Source organism: Arvicanthis niloticus, chromosome 1 (assembly GCF_011762505.2).
Source record: "Arvicanthis niloticus isolate mArvNil1 chromosome 1, mArvNil1.pat.X, whole genome shotgun sequence".
Lineage (NCBI taxonomy): Eukaryota > Metazoa > Chordata > Mammalia > Rodentia > Muridae > Arvicanthis > Arvicanthis niloticus.
In genome coordinates this window covers 148,775,582-148,799,152 of record NC_047658.1, presented here as the reverse complement: position 1 = coordinate 148,799,152, position 23,571 = coordinate 148,775,582, and the positions used below count along the sequence as shown (strand labels likewise).

Below are 23,571 nucleotides of genomic sequence, written 5' to 3'. Positions count from 1 at the left end.
TTTAGAAGCACTTGGCACAGAGTACACATGGGAATTGCTCTCTGAAGGCTGCCCGGGATAACTGTAGTGCATTCCTTCCTGCTTCACCTCTCACGCCAGCCCTCAACCCCTTACCTCTGCACACACACCTTCACAGCCTCATCTCTGTATTACACACACCCATGCCAACAAACGCATTCTCACTTACACACACACACACACACACACACACACAAACACACACACACACGGTCTCACTACCTCAGTCCTATGCACACAGAGAGACACATTATCTTACCCCATCCCTCCTCCCTCTTACCTATACACAGACACACACACATACATGCACACTTGCATGTGCATGCACACACATATACATGCACACATACAGACACACACACATACACACATGCATGCTCACATACACACTCACACAGACACACATGTGTGTATGTACATACACTCACACAGACACACATGCACATGCATGCACACATACAGACATACATACATGCACACACACAGACACATGTGCATGTATGCACACACACACTCACACAGACACACATGTGTGCCCACACATTTGCACACACTCACACACACATAGTCACACAAGTGCACACACATGTATGCATACCCCAACACATGCATACACCCATGCACGAACACACACATGCACACACACATGCATGCACACATACAGACATGCACACATACACACTCACACAGGCACACATATGCATGCACACATACACACATGTATACACACATGCATGCACACATACAGACATGCACACATACACACTCACACAGGCACACATATGCATGCACACATACACACATATATACACACATGCATGCACACATGTAGAGATGCACACATGCACAAATACACTCACACACATACATGCACACTCACACAGATACACATGTGCGTGCACACTCACATGCATATACACATGCACACACACACACACACACCTTGATCTTTCTTACTACCTCATCCCCACTCACCTCCTGGTCCCCTCCCTCTCCTCCTCTTACCCATCCTTTCTTATCCTGACCCTCCATCTTCACTCCTCATCCTCTCAGCCCTCACCACCCACTCTCTCCCCCTGCATCCACGCATACCATCCCTTCCATCCTTACCTTCCACCTCTCATTTCTTTACTTTTCATCCCTCACCCCTTACCCCTCACCCTCCCATCCCTCCCCCTCACACCTCTGCCCCTTCTCCCCTAAGCCCTTCTTCTGGCGTTCTGTGTGTGAGCACCTGCTGTAGCATGCTCTAAGCAGAGACATGCATCCTTTTGGACTCCAGCAGTATGCACTTAATGAGGGGAGGGATGTGGTACAGACACCTTTGCCCTCTCAAGAGCTAGCCACGGCAAGACACTGCGGGACACCCGGAAGAGAGAAGGTCACATCTAGTCTGGCACGTGGGTGGGGCTGACTTCACACAGGATGGGGCCAGGCGGGTGGGAGAATGTTCCCCATGGAGCAGGTGGTTGCAGCTGAACCAAGAGAGGCACAGCCGGAAAGGGCAGTACATCTTCAGGGGCTGGTGAGGAAGCAAGCTGGAACAACAGTTCCCTGGAGGAGGGGGAGGAAGCCTGGAACAGCAGATCTTAGTGCTATAGGGCCAGCCCAGGGTGCCCTGGTGGAAGGAAGGCTGGCCACTGGGGACACTGCCCTGACTTGGCCTACCGTTGACATTGTTCAGAACCCCACCTCACAGAAGACTTTATGTCTCTAATCCCTGTCCCATGTCAGACCTCCTCCCATGTCCCATGTAGGTTTGGGGAGCCCCTTGACATGTGCTAATTATGTAACCAGTCAACCCTGACCCAGACTATCTACTTCACCCCACAATCCCCATAAGAGGCACCCCGAGACTAGCACCCCATGGTCTTCCAAGAAGATCAGGGGCCACTTCATAGTGACAAGAAGCTTTTGCCCACCCCAGCCACCCAGATTCGGGATAAAAGGTCTAGCCTCCAATGTGTGGGGAGTTTATGTTCCCTTCCTGCTGGGAGCTGGCCCCAGAGCATGGCAAATATCTGGGTTACCCACGAGGTAGGGGGTAAAGGGAGTCTCAATGCTGGTCATTATGTGGGGAGTCCTCCACCACATCCTGGGAGAAGGACACTGGCTTTGCCCATCTCCTAAGCATAGTTGGACCCCTGGACCCACAGAGCTTCCAGGCTATCCCACTCAGCCTGGGGATCCCTTGTTCACCAGATTCTGGAAGGTGAAGTGTACAGTGGAAATCATCCACTTGGAATCATTCTCATTGAATGTGAGAGGGCAGGCTCGGATGCTCGGCCCCCATAGCCATGCTTGTGAGAGGGCAGGCTCAGATGCTCGCCCCCCACAGCCACGCTTGTGAGAGGGCAGGCTCGGACGCTCGCCCCCACAGCCATGCTTGTGAGAGGGCAGGCTCGGATGCTCGGCCCCACAGCCACGCTCGTGAGAGGGCAGGCTCAGACGCTCGCCCCCACAGCCATGCTCATGAGAGGGCAGGCTCGGACGCTCGGCCCCACAGCCACGCTTGTGGTCTCCTTGTTTAGTCCAGTTTCCACCTCACAGAAGAGAACAGCAGAGTCTAGAGCCCAAGGCCACAGCCCTAACTATAGCAGAGTTAGGGCCTCCATGGAGCAGAGGAGTGGAAAGCACTTTGCAAACTCTGTAAAAAGTGCTGTTAAAATGTACGGTTCTCGTAACCCCCACCACTCACGTTCCTCAGAGCCACTACTTTGGGGAAGCTACCAGAAAAATAAATATGCACAGGACTGAGTGGTGGCCTCACAGACCGAATGGAAAGAACATGGAATTCCTGCCCTGAAGAGAGAAGCCCAGTGGCTACCTACAGATTATGCGACCTTGGACCTCACTTGGCCTCCCTGACCCTCAGTTTCTTTTTCAGAAACACATCCTACCTTTTCCTTTCCGGGTTGTGTGGGGCTCGAGCAAGACAATGACTGACAGTGTGTGCTCTTAGTGAGGCCAACAACCAGTGAGCACAGTGGTCTGAGAAGACAGCTGCAGTCCGATGGAAGAGCTGAGGGCCTGGGGCTTTCAGACTAGTATTTAACACTAAAAGTCACACCCATCCGCTGGGGTCAGAGCCAGCTACTGACAGTGCTAGAACCCAAGTGTTCTGTCTGTCCACCCTGGCATGTCTTTAAAGGTAACACGGCGCCCTTGATGCTCAGCTCTCAGACACACTTCGTCAAGGTGTCTAAGGCGCACCCTCTCATCCCCCGAAGCTGACTCAGCACCTCTGCCTCTATAAGCGTCATCTCCCCTTTCATTCTGTGGGTACCAAAAGGCTCTTGGCCAGCCACCAGCATGCCCCAGACTTCTCCAGCTTCTGATGACAAAGGAGAGGGCTAGGTTGGATCTGTTTCAGGACTAAGAAGAGATTTCTCCCAAAGATGTACAAGGGCTGACTGTTCACCCTGGGTCATTTAAGCCAGCTCATGGACCCAGCTGGAAACACAGGTCAACCAGCAGGCCCTGGTGAATGGGGCATGTGGCTTTATCTGGAGATCCTGTTCAGGAGCAGGAGGCATCATGGTTGGCCATGCTGCCTGGGAGAATCTTTGATACCTTCAATTTCTCCAGATGGAAAAGTGGTGGGAGAGGCCCACGGGACTCAGAGATTTCATTCAATAAATATTTACTGAGTACCTACTGTATGCCGGGTGGGTTGCTGTGAAGAGAAAGTTCTATTCTCATGAAGTCAACATTCTAGTGGAACCAGAGAGAGCAGGAAAAGATGGACCAGAACACAGACTGGTAGAGCTGTGGGTTGCATGGGGAATTTGGAGGAAGAGTGGATAGAGATACAGATGCAGGGAGTAAGGTCAGCAGGGCTTGAAGAAGGTGAGAGAGGGAGCCAATTGTGTGGTGTGGCTGTCTAGACCAGCATCCCCCCTGAGGGCACAGCAAGGACAAAGCCCCTAAAGCAGAGACATCCCTGGGGCTTCCGTGTGACAGGGAGGGTTGTGTGGGTTCAGGAGAGACAGGCATAAGTGATGGGCAGCTTCAACTCTCATCCCAACTCCCTAGAAAAAGACCCAGCAGGTTTGCCTGGTAACGCTCAACCCTGAGATGGGTGCTCTCTCATCCCAGGGACTGTTAGAACCTGTGTTTTTTCCTAGCAGACAGTTGTCTAGACTCTCAGTGACACAGCTTCTCTGGAGATAACTCACGGGGTGGGAAGTAGGAGTGGGGATCCCAGGAGAGCAGCAGAAAGGCACCTGGGCTCAGGCGCTGACACCTGATTCTGTTTTCCCTCAGGGAGTTATACTCAGCTCCTCTGAGCTGCAGTTTCTCTGAGGGACCTCATCTGTTTCTCCCTTGTGAAGTGAGTTTCTAGCAGCATGGCCTCCCATACCAGTCTTGCCCGGGTTTTTTTTTTTTGTTTGTTTGTTTGTTTGTTTGTTTCAACATCGGGTTGTTTTTTAAGTTAATGAGGTCATCAGTGGGAAAATGCCTTTTACCATGTAATGGACAAGGTAAAATGTCAAGGAGAATTTTTTGTCAGTCAGGCCCTGAGTTGGGGCTGCCCACTCCCCTTGACCAGCCCGCTCCTTGAATTGTGTTCTGTATTGCTCTGATCCACTTTTCTCTAGTCTCAGTTTCTTTCTGGTCCAGGGCTTCCTGGGGCAAGACTCCTTCCTGTGTATGCCAGGGGCCAAGTTTCTCAAGGTGCAACGGACTCTGAGCTGGGTGGATCCAGCCAGTCACCCTCAAAGCCTTCTCCTTGCTCCTTCTCCAGATACAACGGCCCCAACCTGGTTCTGAAGTACAATCGAGCCCAGAATCGGCTAGTGAACATTGCAGTGGACGAGCGCAGCTCACCCTACTACGCTCTGAGGGACCGGCAGGGGAACGCCATTGGTGTCACAGCCTGTGACATCGATGGGGATGGTCGTGAGGAGATCTACTTTCTCAACACCAATAACGCCTTCTCAGGTGAGGGTCGGGTTGTGGGTTCTCTTCCTGCCCCAGCTACCTCTTCCCTTCACAGACAGCCTTTGCTTAGTCAGTCTCCTCTGCCTCCAGGACCACCCCATGCTGGACAAAGACCCCAGGGTAACCCTTCATCTCCTGTGATGGAGTTTGGATTTTCATCCTTGGGACCCTGGACTGGGACAGAGGGGCATGAGAAAGAACCTTCTCCCTCAGACTGAACATTTTCTCCCTCTGCCTGGGGTGCCTTGCGCTCCTCTTCTCTTCCCTTCTTCCTTCCTCCCCTCCTGTCATCCCACCTCTCCTGTGTGGTCCTACAGCTCATCTGAACCACTCCTAGAATCAACAGATGTCCCTGGACTGTTCCCTTACTGCCCTAGGCTGTTCTCAATGCTTTGGAGATCTTCTAGGACTTGTCTCCTCTGCATTTAGCCTGGTGAGCAAGGGTTCCTCCCACAGATGTGCCAGGCAGAGGCTCTGGGCATTAGGGTGGTGATGGGCACATGACTCTGAGGAAGGTTGGCCTTGGAGGTCCTGGAGCCTCCTCCAGCTCCTTTCACACTGCCACATGCATTTCACACTTTCACATGCCACATTAACTGAGGGTCCGCATACATGCAGTCTGGCTCCTCTGGTCTGGAAGTGGGCCTGCTATTCCTGACTACCAGCTCCTGGGCTGGCAGGCACAGATGGCCCAGAGACCACACTGAGTAGCCAGGAAACTGATGTTCGTCAGGCTAAAGATGACTAATATAGAGAACAACTTCTGTGTGCCAGGCCCTGGCCCCCAACCCTCAGTGCTTTATCTCAGGTAGCCTCTCAGCAGTCTGGTGGGGAAAGAATTAGCAGTCTTACATTAGAAACTAGGGGGTTAAGAAGTTAGCTGACTGACCCAAACCTGGCAGCCTTTAAGTCCCAGGATTCAAACCCAGGGTCTCACCTCTATCTGTCCTTTGCATCAAGACATGCTACAGCTCTTCTCAAGTCTCTGTCCCCAGGGGCAAAGAGGAAGCCTGGCGTCTGTGGGCACTCAGCATTTCACAAGTTGCAGGCTATGTTCTTGGAGCTATAGCTCACCCCTAACCTTTGCTCGGGTACCTCATCTCAGGTGAAGGTAGGACCTTCCCTGGACCTCCAGGACCTCCCCATGCTGGGCAGATGACCCTTCATCTCCTGTGATGGAGTCTGGATTTTCCTGATCCGCTTTGCTCAGACCTAAACTGTACTCACTAATAAACTCACCCCCACAGAGTTGTTAACCTTTGCACAGTATCCAAACCATGGCTCCCCCTAGAGGTGAGGTTGGGTATGCACAGGACACTTCCAGATAACTGCCAACTCTTGGTCTAATCTGTGGTTTAGATTTCCACAAACAAATGCTGTCCTGAGCTCTCCAAGGTCCAGGAGGCTATCAAGTGCCTGACTATGGGACCCTGCCCCCCCCCAAACACTCCCCACCAACACCCACAGGCTTTCCACTGCCTGTTGCAATCCAGCATCCTGCCCAGGCAGCTCCCAGAGTTTGAGTTCAGTCAGTTGCATGAATGAGAGGGGGAAAGGTTGGGGCCCTGTGCCAGGGGCAGGGGTGGGCAGGCTGGCTGGCTGGAAGCCAGTCTTGTGCCGCCAAGAAACAATGAGCCACAGCCCTGAGTGGTGTTTTATGGGTTTTCATCTCATCTTGCCACCGAGTGAGGCCTGAGAGATGGTAATTATCCCAACACAAATATCAGGGCATGATTACCCAGCTGGATTTACTGCCCTCTCTCCACCAAGCCGAGATTGGATTAGGACGCGATTAATTGATGGGCTGATCAACTCTTTAATGTGGGGCAAGGTCAGAAAAGAAGCAGAGTCTAGGATATCTGCAGAAGGGACCGGTCCCCGGGAAGGCCCTGGAATGCCAGGAAGCAGGAACGGGGACAAACTGTCCTAATTGCACTCTTCCGGCACGATGCCAGAGGAAGGGACAGTTTCTCCCAAGACAACGCACTGGGAGGGGACCTGAGGGTTTTCTCTGAGGCAGCAGCCCCTCACATGCATGTTCTTAGAGTAGTCATTGTGACTCCCAGAGCAAAGGTTCTGTAGAGGGTTTTTTTTTTGGGGGGGGAGGCTTGGGGGTGACAACCTCCAACAGAGCTATAACAATCCAGTTAGAAGATTGGGTAGGATAGCACCCCATTGCCAGACTGTTGACACTTAACCCACAAGGCCACACTACAGGCCAAGAAGACTGTGATTCACTGCCTGGGAATTATCCCAAGTCTGTGGTCAGCCAAACAATGAGTATTTCCCACTGATGTACTTACTTTCCAGACAAATTGCTAATGACCACCTACTATGTGCTGGTGCTGTTCTAAGCACTGAGGATCCCTCCACCCCCACCCGCCTGGTGCTTTTTCCAGTAGAGCCTGTAGTTTCTCTCAGCACCTGGCATCCTCTCCCAGTCCCTGATCTCTAAACCCCATAACTAAGCTCTCTAAACTCCCCCTCAGCCAGGTTTGGGATGTCAGCACTAAAGCCCTGGAAGCACCTGAGACTCTTCAATAACCTCTGGGAGTCAGTCCGCACAAACTCTTCTGGGTGGCCCTAGGCAAGAGAAAGGGTCACTGTGTGACTCCCAGTGACCCCAGCTAGGTCTTTACTATCCCAAGAGCTTAATTAAAATTGACTAAGTAAGTCTCAGGAAGAAAAGGCGAGTGGGTCCCTGCCCAAGCAGAAGAAAGCCAAGAGAGGTGTCACAACACCACAGCCCAGAAGACCTGCCTCTAGGAGAGAGACACCAGAACATCTAGGGGGCAGAGGCACGACAACAGTGCCCAGCAGCCTCAGCCTCAAGTGTACCCCTCCCGATGACCTTCTGTGGGTTTGAGGGATGTCTGTGGGTTTGAGTTAATTTTGTAGTTGAGTGATCCATTGATTCATCAACACGGGGTGGGCATGGAGCAGGGACATTTGTGTCACGTCAGCACTTCCGTGGGTCCAGCCCAGACAGCACTCAGCTGTTGCCATCCTGCCCTCTGTGAGGGTCCTGAGAGCTTCTTTGAGAGCCTTAGCCAGCCAGCGAAGCCATATAGCCTTCGGGATATTGACAGTGTTCTCACTCAGCTAGGTTTGGGATGTTAGCACTGAAGTTCTGGGAAGTGCCTGGCACCCGACAGTATCCTCCGGGAGTCAGTCCATGCAAACTTTTCTGGGTGACTTTAGACAAGATCTTGACCTCTCTGTCTTGAATCATCTATGGAACAGGAACCATACAGACTTCACAAAGTCTCCTGCCTCCAGTGGCTCTACAGACCCTTTTCAAGGTCCTCAGGGTTACCTGCTCCCCTTCCTGGTGCAGCCAAATTGCTGTGCTAACATTTCCCCCCTTTCTCCTACTTACTACATCTCTGCCTGAAGCTCAAACTTGCTGTTCCTCATGCCGAAAACAATGCTTTTCCCAGGGCTCACTCTTCAAATAAGGCCCCTCAAAGAGGCACCTTATCTCAAATTATGCCCTTATTTCTTTAACTGGCTTAATTGCCTTCATAACTCTTACTTGAGTCTGGAAGTGGGTCACATGCTAGCTCTGTCCAGTTCTCATACATTGTCTGGCTCAGCGCTATACTCTAGAACCCAAAGAGGTGCCTGTCACTTAGCATTAAATATAAACTCTTGTGTGAAGAGCTGGGATAAAGGATGAAAAGAATGTAGTTTGCACCTGCATTTGCTACCCCCTGACAGCACAGGGTGATTCTCTGGCCACGGGAAGGCCAGAGCCTTCACAAGTGCCCTGAGAAGAGGGTAGTAGGCTTCATCCTGGCCACAGCTAAGAGATCTTAGCAGCAAGAAGGCTAGGTTCAGGGAAAGACTGGCATTTGAGAGTTCCAAGCTCTCTTGGGCGTGGGGCAAGGCTCGAGAATTGGAGAGAGAACTGAAGAGGACTAACCAGTCCCAAGAAGACCATGTCCCTGAAACCCACCTGTGCTGAACTGGGAAAAGACAAGCCAAGGTTTCCATGGGAGTGTGCACAGGACAGGAGAAGACAAGAGGCAGCCAGGGCCTCTGTCTGCATCTGTGAGCCTAGGACCTGTTAGTTCTTAGGCAGATCCATCCCCTGGAGCTCCTACCCTGACACACCCTGGTCCTGTCACTGCCTGGCCCTGACTGGTCGTGTGGTAGTAGGTAGGTCAGCACCAACTATGAACACAGTGCTTACTCTCTTTCTACCCATTCAGTTAAAAGGATGAGCATTGGATTTGCATATGCAAGACACTGTTGCAGTCTGTGGTCTTGGCTGCTTTCCCTGGAGATCCCCACGCCCACACTAACTTTCTACGACTCTTCTTTGGAAAGTTCACAGCTGTGCTTTTGGGTGTGTCTTGACTTCCTTCTGAGCACCTCTGTTTTAATCCTATGCTTACACCTATATTAAAATATCTCTCTTAACCCCCGGCTCTGCCTCACAGACTTCCCCATCTTGTCTGCACACAGTGGGCCCTGACCACAGTTCTGCTCTTCGCATTTTTAATACACTTTGGATGTTATTTCACAACACCACACAGAAGGACCCCACATTCTTTTATGGCTGTATAGTACTCCCAGGTAGAGATATAGCGCTAATTGAACCACTTCTCGATGGGTGAGCACTGAGATTACTTGCTGCAGTTCTTTTCTCCTTACAAAGAATGTCACTCAATGAATGAGCTCCTACAACCCACTATTTTCCATGATTGTGTGGATAGTTTTAAGAAAAACTGACAGAAACAGAGTGACTGTCAAAGGAATACACATGTGTAGCTCAGAGCACCAGCTGCCCTCCCCTAGGGGCAGCACTTACCACACTGCTCGGGTGTCTGATAAACAAACACTTGCCAAAGGCTCACCAACAACATTTTATCAACTTCGTTTTCAGTATTTGCCAATCTGATAGGAAAACATTGATTTCCAAGAGTGGTTTTAATTTTCATTTTTCTTAAATGAGTGAGGCTGAGAATATTTTTATATATTTGACTCTCTTGTCTACGCCCAGCCTTTGCCCATTTTTTTCCTATTGACTATTGGTCTTTTTCTTATTGATTTGGAACACCTCTTTATAAATTAGGAAAATTAGCCCTTGTCTGAAACACGCGTTGTGGTTGGTTTTCCCTGGCTTGTCATTTTTCTTTCAGCCTCGCTGATAGTGGGTTTTGTAATACGGAAAACTTTCATTTTTACAGACTTGGAGTTCTAACTCCTCCTTTACAGCTTCTGGGCTGTGTCACACCTAAAGAGACACTCTGTGTTCTGCAGGGACACTCGTAACCTCCCAGAGAGGAAACGATGTGTCAGTCACCATGCTAGAGAGAGGATCTGGGCAGGCTGCTCTTCCGGCCTCCTCTGCCTACACAGCAGATGGGCCATCTGCTCTCTGGAGAGCCACGTCTTGCCCAGCAACTCCTTCAGCCAGGCTGGCTCCAGCTGCAACCAGAAGCCCTGTGCCTCACTACCCATAGCGAGGTGCCTGAGCCGGCAGCTTTGGAATCCACTGGAAACTCAGAAAAAAAAATGCAAGCTTTACCCAACACCTGCTAGCCCAGAACCCATGTCACCACCCCCAGGAGCTTTCTCTGCCCCATAAAGTCTGAGATACGTTTTAATGCACATCATCCTATTTATTTCTGAAACCCCACCCTCTTCTCAGACCCTGAAATGGATTCTCGGGCCTCTGGATCAACAGCCTACTTTCCCTTAGATGCAGAGTCCTGGTTCTCAGCTGCCCCAGCTTGGATCCATCTGAAAGACGAGCTCAGAAACTGCACTCCCCAGCCAGCCTGTGTTGTGCCCCGTCCCGTGCGACCAATGAGCAGCACGGCTACAGAGAGGCCACCAAAGCAGCACCACAGAGTGTGGGAAAAAAAGCTTGATGTTGTGACACATATCTATGCTTTCATCCCTGAGAAGCCAGAGGGAAGATCAGGAGTTCAGGGCCATCCTTAGATACACAGTGAATTTTGAGGATAGCCTGGGTTATAATGAGGCCATGTTTTCAAGAACAAGAATTGGGGACTGGGGGGATGAACCGGTAAAGTGCTTCTGAGTTCATTCTTCAGAACCCACATAAATAAGTCAGGTGCAATGCCACACCCTTGCAATCCCAACACCAGGAAGGTAGAGACAAGTAAATCCCCGAGACTCACTGGCCAGCCAGCCTGCCCTGCTAGGCATGCTCTGGGCCAGTAAGAGACCCTGTCTCAGGAAAACAAGACAAGAACAAGGTGGACAGCTCCTGAGGAATGACACCCAAGGTTGTCCTCTGACCTATACACACACACACACACACACAGACACACACACCACACACATCACACACACACACCACACACACCACACACACACACATACCACACACCACACACACACCACACACACACCACACACATACCACACACCACACACACACACACCACACATACCACACACACACACACCACACACACACACATACCACACACACACACACATACCACACACACACACCACACACAGACACACACCACACACACATACACCACACACATACACAGCACACACACACCACACACACCACACACACACACCACACACACACACACCACACACACCACACACACACACCACACACACACACACCACACACACACACCACACACCACACACACCACACACAGACACACACACACACACCACATACACACACACACACCACACACACCACACACACACACACACCACACACACCACACACACACACACACCACACACACACATACCACACACACACACACACCACACACACCACACACACACACCACACACACACACCACACACACACCACACACGAGTACTGGGTTCCAGAGTTCATCACCTTGGCCTTAGCTAAGGACCCAGAGCTTCTCCCACTAGCCGTGTAACACTGGCTCACAGGGCTTTGCCACATCATGACAGTTTGGAGCTGGGCATCGCCATCTGATAGCATCTGTGCAACTTTACTTAGAGGAGTTGATACCTGAGCCACGATTTATCTGTGTGGCACAAATCTTCATGGGGAGATTTTGGAGGAAGCTAAGGATGCTGTCGGGGGGGGGGAGCACCAGCAGAGGAGCACCAGCAGGGGAGCACCAGCAGGGGAGCACTGACAGGGTTTACCTCTTCTCTCCGGGATAGAGGGAGGAAGAAGAGGTCGGGAATTCAACCAGAGACCACAGGAGTCTGAGTTCCTTCTTTTAAAACACATCCTTTGCCTGAACTAGTTCTCTCTCCCCTGGGGCCATCACTGCTCTGCTGGCTCTCCATTGACTAAGTCTTGTGAGGCATTTGAAACGTAATGTCACAGTTGCCTCCTGGGATGTGGTTTGTTGAGGACTGGCCTGGTCATGCCCTATAATTCCCTGGAGGAAGAGGAAGCACCGGACAGAGATGCTCTTATTGTTTATGGAATTTATCGTGTGTCTGGCATTATTGGAAGCACTTTATAGACATTAACTAACTTACGCTCATAGCAGCCTAATGGGGAGGTAGCCATTCCCATTATCCCATTTCATAGCTAAGAGAGAAGGGTAAGTACGCAGCTCCCAGGATCATCCCACAAATGAATTCCACCCAGCTGTTTGGTGGTAACCTCTGCATCTAAAAGTCCCCAGACTCACCTCTGTGACAGTGACCCCCAGAGTCCCCTCCCTGCCCAATGACTTCCTTTTCCTGGGTCCCCATTCTTTCAGACTCCCTTCCAGGGATCCGGGAGAGCATCTTCCCACTTCCCACCCCACCGGCAGCCCCTCCTCTTTCTGAGCACTGGCCCACTTTGGTGTGGGACCCTGGGACAAAGTGCAGCTACAGGGAGCCGGGAGGCCAGGCCCACCTCGGCACTGACTTGGGCCAGGGGCCAGTGCTGGGTGTTTATTGCCTGTGCCATCGACCCGCACAGCTCGCTGTTTATCTGTCTTCCTGACACACCTAATTACCCAGGTTGCAGCTGCCAGCGCGTTTGCTCTTCCTAAATCACGGGCTCCCAACCCTCCTGTCGCCCAGGCCTCCGGGCCTCTGCGTGCCGAGGGGCTACCATTGATTTTGCCGTTCCCATTTATGATCTACAAGGCTCCACATCACTGTTGCACATTTTACCTTAATTAGTTTATTCTTCTGGGCATCTCTGGTGAGCCCAGAAGGCTCGTGACCAGTGAGAGGGATGGACCAACAGCACAACATACCCAAATTCTTTGGCTACCAAGCCCAAAGCCGGCTCAGACTTCAGCACCACATACAGCGGCCAGCGAAGCCAGAGACTGTTTAGCTCGCAGTCTCCAAAGGGCTCCATGGCCAAGAACATGTGAGAGAGGCTGCGCTCAGTAAAATTAAGCAATTTGTTGCAATCTTTTCAAATTTTTGATAATTTGATAACTATTGAGAGGCCTTGGAATTTGGACTGGTATGCAATCTTTCCCAAGCTTGGAGAGTTGTGGAATTCTTGTCCAGGCTATTCGCAGGAACCAGGCTTGACCTGCCCAGGCTTTGGTAGACATGTTTGATGTCATTTCAGGAAGTGGGTAGGAGAGTTAAGGGGGCCCCAGTGTGAATGAGGTGGACAAAGGATGTTCTCTGCTGGGGAAGGCTGGAGACCTGCAGGGGCCATCTTCAGAAGCCCCCAGGCATCTGCAAGCAATGGCAAACCTGCAGCCACCTCACGTGGCCATAGTGATGGCAGCTACAGCACAAGTCATATTCCACAGATCTGACTCCAGAATGTTCTAGAAGCCTCCAGCATTTTTTTTAAGTTTGTGGGAAATTCACTACATAACAAAACCTGTCCTGAGCCGACGTGAGCTATTTATAAGCTTTATTTATCCCACTTAGTGTGAATATTCATGTTTCACTGCAGAAATATTAATGTGTTTAATTATGGGGTGCCGCCCCCAGTCCCTGCTGGGGGTGTTATATAATCAACAGTGTTCATACCATGCTACCATCTTAGAAGAGGAAGGCAGCAACTAGGTTTCTAAACATATTAGGCCCCCAGGGGTTTCAGCAAGGGCCTATGTCCCTGCAGGGGTGCAAAGCTGTCACTGTGCTCTCTCACTCTGTTTGACCTGTGACCAAGCTATATGTGCGTCTTCTCACAATTGCCACAGTCACACCGTGAGTGAAGACAGCTCTCACATGTCATTCTCAGATGAGCAAAGTGAGGCTGGAAAAGGATGAAGAACTTAACATCACCTCAGACTATACACATGCCCATGTGCACACACACGTGCACACAGATGCACGTACACTCCATCACACACCCTCATACACGTGTCTGTATTTTCACATACCCATTCTCAGTCTCCCGCCAGTACACATCCATCCAGAACACTCTTTCACACTCACTCATTCTCCCACATTCACTCTGACTTGCCCGCCCCAGTCTCGCACACTTACCCATCCTTATGCCACACTTACACGCTCACTCTAACACACTTGTGTTCACATCAGAATCACAGACTTCCAAGCTGTGAACTGGGGACCTGGTGTCTGGCAAGTGGCTCATGTTTAGAAGGGGGACCTCATTTCCAACTAACCAGAGCTCCCCTTCGGGGACACTGGGCCAAGCATTTCATGCACAGCCTCTCATACATTCCTCAGAGCAGACTTGAATGTGGTTACTGTCATCCCCACGTACAGATAAGAAAACTGAACCTTGGTGATGCTGAGCAACCTGCCCAAAGTCCAGAATCTAGGCCTAACGGAGACTGGAACCTCTGTTCACTGCTTCCAAACCTCAGGCTTATGATCGCTGTCTCCCTCAGCCCAGGCCTCTCTTCTGGGGCCAGCTAGAGTCAAGTTCACAACTGGAAATAGAAAGGAGCTTTGCCTGCAGACAGCCTCCCTGCCTTTAATCGCTGGACACCTTCGGCCTCAGCCTCCTTGTAGCAAATGTCAAGGGACAGAACCAGAGACTCCCTGTGTCCTGTCCACTGTCCACCAGCCATCCTTGCCTCCTCTCTCCAGGTGTGGCCACATACACAGACAAGTTGTTCAAATTCCGAAATAACCGGTGGGAAGACATCCTGAGCGATGACGTCAATGTGGCCCGTGGAGTAGCCAGCCTCTTTGCGGGACGCTCAGTGGCCTGTGTGGACAGGACGGTATGTACAGGGGCCCATGAGGACCTGGGAGGAAGGGGAGAGCCCGAGGCTGTCCCACCTTGTAGCTCCCAGTGTCACACAGTAGAAGCAAAATACTAAGGACCACGGTTTTCGGGGTGACAATATACCATTCACATTGTTCTTTTGTGCAGCCTCCCAGTGTCCATTATGGAAGCAACAAGGAGTGTCATCCTCATAAATACTGGATTCTGCTGGGGGAGGGGGAGGCTGCAGCTCAGCTTAGAGCACTGGCTTAACTGGGGGAACCAAAATAAGATCAGTGACGTGTCTAAGCCATGAAGCAAAGTCCAATACTAAATGGGGTGCTCATTCATTCAATTAAGTGCTTCAGTGAGCTAGGTATTGAGTCACGTGACCCTGTACATAGTTTTATAATATTGAAGGTGAGACAGGGGAGTGCAAAAGCGGTCAAGGTGGGGTTACCTGAATGTTTTAGAACCTTAGTTCATCAATGGTTCCATCAACACCTTCCTGCTACATCCTACACAGGGGTATCCAACCCAAAACATGGGGAAGTGTGGCTGATAGGAAGCAGGGAGAGGAGCTGCCGTTGGTGCCTGGAGCTGGCCCGCAGCAGCCCTACCATAGTCAGAGACTTCTGGGGAAGTGATTTGTCCACCCTGTCACCTGCTCCCCTGCCACCCACCTGCTTGGCTCTATAACAATAATCACAGCAGTGAGGGCACAGCTGCTGCCCTGCTCCACAGTTGTGGGGCTGAAGGGGTGGGCTCCACGAGATGGCACAGAGGGATTGGGGATTCAGCGTGAATGTTCGCAGCAGGGGCCTCCAGGCCTTAGGAGAAGGCAGGTGCCAGGTATAAATATTTATTTCTTAACAAGCTGGTGCTGGGAAGAGAAGCCAAGCTGGGCTGTGAAGCCACATTTAGCCCTGACCTGAATCCATGCCACCTGGACTCCTGCCTGGTGGGAGGGGACAGTGAGGCGGGTCTGAACAGCCCTGGGTTGTGGAGGGCCATAGGTGGCAGGTCTGGTCACAGCTGGGGATTTTGTCCACACGCCTCCTGTTTCCTCACCTCTCTCATCAGGACTTAACCTCCCACACTGACCAAAGTAGGAATTCTCCCAGAACTGGGGGGGAGGAGCTGGAGTGTGTTAATCACAGAAACACACTCCATGCCCTTGCAAGGTCATCCGCACACTGCACACTGGCATTTACCTGGGACAAAAGCATTGTGGGGAAAGGCAAAAGGGAGAGGGCATGGCCCCTCTGCACAGTGGGCGGTGCTTAGAAGCTGTCTGCTCCCAGGATGGCCTCACTCCATCCTACAAAGGCCTTGGAGAACTGGAAAAAGCCTTTCAGGGGGTCACCACCAGGGGAAGAGGTGCTTTGGGAGTCCAGCTACTACCTTGCCCATTCCTGGGTCCTATGAATTGTCTGGAATGATCTGGGAGAGGCCAAGGCTGGCCCGGAAACCAGAAGACAGGAATGCAGTGTGCCATGGAAAACACACAAAGCAATGGCAAAAGACAAAAGACAAAAGCAGCCCATCCTTGTGCAAACAACCGTGCACGGAGCCCCACGCCACAGGCCTCTTCTCTCCCATGGGGTACAAGCTACCATTATCACCTTTTACAGATATGGAAATTAAGGCTTGGTGCAATTAAACAACGTGACCTTGGTCACATAATAAATGGCAGGCACAGCTGGGAGTTGAACTCTGTCTGCTCAAAGCAGAGCACACCCCTCTTCATCTCCCTGCTACCCCAGCTCTGGGTACATGATAACAGACAGGCTTTCCTGAAGCTGCCCCCCCCCCATTCAAGCTGTCTTCACTTATCCCCACTTGGGGGTGTTTGGGCTTGCTGGTCAGTGGTTCTCAGAGTGTGGTCCCCAGACTATTGTTGGCATAAACACTGTTAGGAATGAAGATTCAGAGGCTATGGGGATGTCTGCAGGTAAGACTGCTTGCTGCACAAGCCTAAGGACCTGAGTTCAAATCCCAAGACACTGTGTGAAAAGCCAGGCATGGGTCTGCAAGTGCTTGTAATCCTGATGCTGTGGGGGTTAGAGACAGGAGAATCACTGGGCTTGCCAGCCACCAGCCAAGTTCCAGGTTCAGTAAGACACCCTGCCTCAGGAGAATACTGTGGTCAGTGTAGAATAAGACACACAACATCCTCCTCTGGACTCTGTGTGTACACTAACATGCCTGCTGTATTCCCAAGACCAGCTAAATCAGAAATGCCAGAAATAAGGTCCAGGGACGCAGTTCCTCATGGGGACCAGCAAGGGTTATGATGTACTGAGGTGAGTCTGTTGCTACCCAGCCACATGTCCCGTACACTCTGCTCCAAACGTGGAGCATCTCCTGACCTTTATCTCCAGCTGCCCCTCCCTCACTTCCTCACCTTCCTGGATCAGGCTCAAAGCTGATCTCTTACAAGAAGTGTTCCCTGGTCAATAATGATGACGCCTCGCCTCGTATTTATATAGCATTTGTATCTTCTCAGAGACCTTTCACATACATTGTCTCATCCCAGCTTCTTAGACACCCTGACCCTCATTTAGCACGTGCTAGAGGCAGTCTGCAGACCTTGATGGATGTGCCCAAGGCTAAAGAGTCATTCAGGGCCTGAGGTTAGACCAGGACTAGACTAGTAGCCTCTGACTGCTGCTTTTCAGAGACTAGAGTCACTAGTCAGCAGCAGCAACATGTCCTAGGAATCTGTTTCCCTCTCCCTTTTCCTGGTAGTACTGAGTTTTGAACTGAGAACCTCATTCATGCTAGGTAACCGCTGTGCCACTGAGCTACAGCCTCAGCAGCACCCGGAGTCTGTTAGATATGCACATACTACAGGCCCACTTCAGATCTTTTGAGTCGGAAGCTCTAGGAATGGGGCCCAGAGTCTGCTTAACAAGTCCTCCAGGTGATTCTGCTGTTAGCTGTAGACTCGGCATCCAGAAACACCTCTGTACCTTCCTCTATACCCAGAGCTCCAGAAACACCTCCTGGAATCATCTCACCCTCTTAGAATTACTGTGGTCAAGTTCACATGTGAATTCCCGCAATCTTCTATAGCTATAATATGTCTGTGTTTATCTGCTTTATCACCCTGATGAATTGAAGTAAGGATCTAGGTAAAACCGAATTATATAAATCTCCTAATTTGTAGCAGAGTGAATTTCAACCCATGTGGACCTAATTGTCCATTCGCTGATGAGTTTCCTAAGCAGGTGGTGGAGTTAGGAATGGTTCACCCTGGTGCACCTTTCCCCTTGGCCCTCTTCTTTCTTCATCCAATCAGCACACACACACACACACACACACACACACACACACACACACATTGAGCACCTGGGGTAGATAACAGTAAGAACCTTTCGAAGTTTTCCTCTATTGAGAAGCCAATGGGTCGTAAAGCATCCCAAATTTCAGCTTGCCTAAGTGTCCTGTGAGGTCTTATTAAAATATAGATTCTTGTAAGCAAGTCTGGAGTGGGCCCTGGGGTGGGTTCTTTAGTTCTATTACTGGCTCCCAGATGGCATCAGGGGTGCCTATCCAGGGACCACTTTGAATGATGGGACATATAAAGCATTGATTCCCAGATACCAGGGTTGAGATTCAATAACCCAAAGAGGCAGTGAGGCCTTCAGGCAACGGCCTCCCAGTCTCCAACTTCGTCTCCTAACACCTCCTGCCTTGTGCTTTACCTTCTGGTGACACCGAACCATGCCTTCTATGCACCCAACATTCCCTGTCTCTGCCTGGACTCTGGCGGTTCTTCCCCTCCACTTCACTGGCTTGGACCCCTCTTAGAAAACCTTTCCTAAAGTTGGCATAGTGAGGTGCCTGCCTCCAGGCTGCCAACCAGGAAACCCTTTGCCTTGCATCTTCCATACACTTGGGTGGTTTTGATACCTCCGTTTCCCTTGGAAACTCTAAGCATCTTTCCCTGTCCTCAGCCGCCAAGTCACTCACACTTGAGAGTCTCTGGATCAGCTCCCCCAGCCCTAGAGAAGATGGTCCTAAGAAGGTGTAGAGTGAGGACCCTGACCATCCTGATCGAGATGCAGCAGGACAAGAGTGAAGCAGAGGTCAACGAGGATGACAACATCACCTTGTCACCTCAGCTCATTCTCTTTCCATTCTGGCTGTCCTTCCACACTAGACTCTTAGCCACCCAAGGACAGAGTCTGTGGGCTCAGAATTTATGGAAAACTCCCTGTAGATCGTGAGAGCTGGAGAAATGCCTTCTGGACAGAAGAGATGAGAAGATAATGGAGAAGCTGGAAGCAGATTTAGAAACTGGGTGTATCTCTTGGGAAGAAGGAATCATCATCCACTGGAGAAATAACACCATTATAATAACAGGCATACAGGCTTCTTATCATGGGGTTTGGACTTTCGAGAATGGCTACTGAAGGAAAAGCCAATGCCCAGGGCTTGTCTGAGATTCGAAGAAAAAAAAAATGGAGACAGTATTATAAAGGCCAAAACAGTGAAATATCTCCTCTTGATAATATGGGAAGATGGGAGTGGAAGGTGGATGGGAGACCCCGAGAATCCGTGCCTTTCCCGAGAGGAGGAGAGGGAGCAGACTCAGGAATTTGCTTGTCATCTTGGCTGGAGTGGGCTTGAATGGGAGCGAGAGAGACGGAGAATAATGGGAACTGGTAGATCAATCAATCAGCAAATATTTATTGAGCAGCTACCCTGGCTGGCAGCTGGAGCGAGCTCAGCTGGAGGGAGGCACATTAGAAAATTGTCTATAAAAAGGTGGTTGTGGGGGAGAGGGAGAGATGTGTTCTTCTGGAACAGGATAGAACAAGCGAGGCTGCTTTGTTGTCTGGCTCTGGAGGGGGGCATCATTCGCATGCAGCCTTTGTGATGAACACTTCTCAGGGTTGTAGCTGCACAGGCTTCAACCCACTGATAAAGCTATGATCCCTGGGGTGGGGACAACTTCTGGGAAAGCTAGGACTAACATGAGGCTTCTCACCCTCCTCCTCCCCTTCTTCCTCAGGGCTCCGGACGATACTCTATCTACATAGCGAACTATGCCTATGGTGATGTGGGGCCTGATGCCCTCATCGAAATGGACCCTGAGGCTAGTGACCTGTCCAGGGGGATCCTGGCACTCAGGGACGTGGCTGCTGAGGCTGGGGTCAGCAAGTACACAGGTATGCAGAGTTTATGGAGACTGTTAGTAGACGGGCTGGAGCTGGGGTTTGGGGCCCTGAAGAGCTGTGTCTAACTCATCAGCAGAAGGACAGAAACAGTTTATAATCCCTGAGCAGGGAGGAAGGCATCTTCCCTTCCCACCATGTATGCTGCCCCTCCAAGGGGAGGTGAGATCCCTGGCAAGTGTGAGCCTGGCGGGGTGGGGACACGGTACAACGGCAAAAACTGAAAGGAAAAGAGTGCCATGTCATCCTGTCCCAGGAACCTCTTGCCCCCCCTCCCCTGCTGTAACCCCAGTGATGAGTGAGCAGATTGCGTTGGAGAAATCTGACAGATCACAGGAGCTGAGATTTAAAGCTTTGCCTATTGCCCAACAGCAGATGAAATTATTTACTTACACATAAGCGGCCAGGAATTGAGCGCTAAGTCCCTAAGCTCCGGCTGGGTCCTGTCTCGGATAACTGAGCTCAAAGAATTGTGTTCTTGTTCCAAACCCTCTCCAGCACTTTTTATGGAAGGTGTGCTCCCCCCTCGACTTTCTGGATGGGGGACCTATTGTCAGAGAGAGCCTCTGACAGGAGCTCTTTCTAGGGAAGGGCTGTTTTTCTAATTCCAGCAGGGCTGCTGACTAAACTCTGATAATCTGCCAATAGGCTGTTGATGGCAGAGCCATCCAGTTCCTGTTATAAGTGCCAAAAATCAGGAAGCCAGGCCTGTGCATAGCAACTTGGTCTCGTTCACACCCGCCTTGCAGTTGAGGTGTAGAAATTCTCCCGTTAGCTAGCCTTCTCCATACATCTGCTCCAAGTTACACCACGGACACCACCAAAGCGTCAGCCAGCCTGCACTCAAGGCTTGGAGCTGGAAAGTGGCAGAGGGGATCAGGTAGACATCTCCCTTCCTGCAGATGCTTGGCTGGTAGCAAATCTCCAAGTTCCATGCTGAAAAGGTTGTCCCGGCCTGCTAGGAGTTAACGGTGACCTTACCTAGCCGACTGCCACCTCCATGAAAAACAGAGATTGATGCTGGCCTATCTGACAAAGTTTGTGGGGACAAATGACTAGACAATAAAATAGTTTGCATGGCTCAAGCCCCATCAATGTGCCTGAGAGCCCTGGGCATAAACGTGCTTCGGAGAGGCTGAGTGTCGGTAATAAACCATGTTTCCCTGGGAAGAAGAATAAACATGAGACGCTTCAGCCCAGATTGGTACAGTCAATTTTTCTGAGTAAGCTCCCAGTTCTGTGGTACTGGGCTGGCTTGGCAATTAAGTGCCTTGATCTTGCAGGAGAGGGAGGGGGTATGGGCTGGGGGATGAAACACTTGAAAATGATGAGATGGAAGGGAGGCAAGGACGGGGAGAGTGCATTACACACAGAATGGAAGAATTCAGGAGGCTGGAGCATGAAGGGGGCATTGTTCACGCTGGCTGGGCTGGCACAGAACCTAGGAGGGAGGGGGTGCAAGCAAAGACAGCTGAGGAGCAGAGATTCGATGGGAGCCCCAGCCAACTGTGCAGGCCGTGCTGGAAGGATAGGGCAACCCAAGGGGGGGGCACCAGCTTCTGTGAAGGGATGGAGGAAGCCGGGGCAGCTGGCATGCCCAGAGGACACATAAGAGCAGTTTTGCAGACTTCCAGAAGCTATTTGGCTGGCAAGAACCAATTTGGCCCACCAAGTTACTGTTCTGTCTGCCTGCCTTCCCCAGCCCCTCAACATTATCCTGCAACCCCCACTTGTCACTCGGTTAATGACACATGGACATCTGGCTAGAAAATGGCCCCTGAGTGTTCCCTTGGGCCCTAGGAATGAACCCCAAATGTAAGGGCCACTATGCTGAGCCCAGCCCAATGGCTAAGACTCTGGGCAGGTGGCCAGCACTCGTCGCCAGAACAGTGCAAGGGGTCTGGGGAGCCAGGAGGGATGAGCAAGGCCTAAGCAGGCTGGAGAGAAGCAAGCAGTGGCCAGATGTGCTTTGGGGGAACTGAGGCTTCTGAAGCCAAGCCACACCGCTCCCATTTTTCCAGGGCAGCTATGAGGACTGGGTGGGAGGACCTCTCATTTGCCAGGGGATCAAACTAGGTCCAAAGAGCAGAAAGGACTCGCACAAGGTCACTTAGGAGACTTGTAGAAAGCCAGCACTTGGGGCCTTATCTCCTGATGCTTAAACCAGCCATAACCAGCTGACCTTTCTGATGACCTCTAACTGGAGCAAGCTCCCAGCTGGTAAAGGGAAGGCCCCTCACCCTCTGGATATGCATTGGCAGACAGGCCCTGAACTGTGTGCCCAGGTTGTCAGGCCAAAGCAGCTGTCTGGCCTGGGGTGCTCAGGACAGCAGGCTGCAGTGGTGGGGGCCGGGGGCAATGGCACGCAAACCACGCACAAGTTATTAGTTGTGCAGGAGGGGGGAGGGGAAATCTCTCCAGACACTATTGATTCTGCCATCCACTGTCACTCTGCTGGGTCACAGTGCCATCTAGTGGCTGAGATGCCTTCTCTCAGGGGACTGAGCCCCTGGAGGGCATCTGAACCTGAGCTGCTAGTACCCACAGTGGCAGTAGAGAGCCTGCTGTCCCTTGCTGTGGCTCCCTGAACACTCCAAGACCTCTTCAACTATCAGAGACCTCATGGAGCCAGGAAATACTGGGAGCTGAGATGTGTGGGAACCCTGAAAGTGGGCTCCGCCCCGCAGAGGGCTTGGCATAGGAGAGAGAGCAGTAGTCCTGTGGTATCTCGCCAGGCACCCTGACCCAGCCAACTAGTAGAGTGGCTAAAAGGAGCAGGCTGCCATTTGCAGAGCCTGCCTGTACCGTGCCAGCTTGTCTGGACAGCCATAGAAGACAATGACCTCTCCCAACACTAATTCTACCTTCCCAGTGTTTTGGAGAATGAAATAACCTGGGGGATACCTAGTCCATGGCCTGGCCCTGTGGCTCTGACAGAGTGGCACCAGGGTTCTCTGCTGGGCATCTCCTGGGGCATCGGGGATGGAGCTGAGAGAGCCAGCCCACCTGTCACAGAGGCATGAAGTCTGTGTCTTCCTGCCTGAACACCATGTAGCCATCTTTATCCCCTCCCCAAATGGAGTCCAGCTTTCTGTCACCCTTTCTTCTGCGCATGGCCTCCCCCAGGCTCTACCCTTGCCCCAGGACCTCTACATTCAGGCCTAACCCTTTGAGGGAGCATCTGCCCAGGCTGCAGGGTGGTGATTAAAGAAGCCTTTAAGGAAATTTGGAAAGAAAATGGAGGTGGATTTATGATGTTGGGTGGAGAGTTCTGCTGTTGGCTGGGATCAGTGTGGAACAAAGCGGAGGGCAGATCTGAT

At 51.4% G+C, this 23,571-nt stretch overlaps 1 protein-coding gene across 4 annotated transcripts in view; it reads left to right on the top strand.

The window, feature by feature from the left end:
- Crtac1 (cartilage acidic protein 1) overlaps nt 1-23,571 on the top strand; it is a 142,796-nt gene that overhangs the window by 87,413 nt on the left and 31,812 nt on the right. For all 4 annotated transcript variants that reach the window (XM_076921488.1, XM_076921497.1, XM_034496569.2 and 1 more), the window contains exons 3-5: nt 4,766-4,962; nt 14,945-15,081; nt 20,089-20,245. In XM_076921488.1, the coding sequence (XP_076777603.1) occupies nt 4,766-4,962; nt 14,945-15,081; nt 20,089-20,245 (491 nt within the window). The remainder of the gene's footprint in view (nt 1-4,765; nt 4,963-14,944; nt 15,082-20,088; nt 20,246-23,571) is intronic.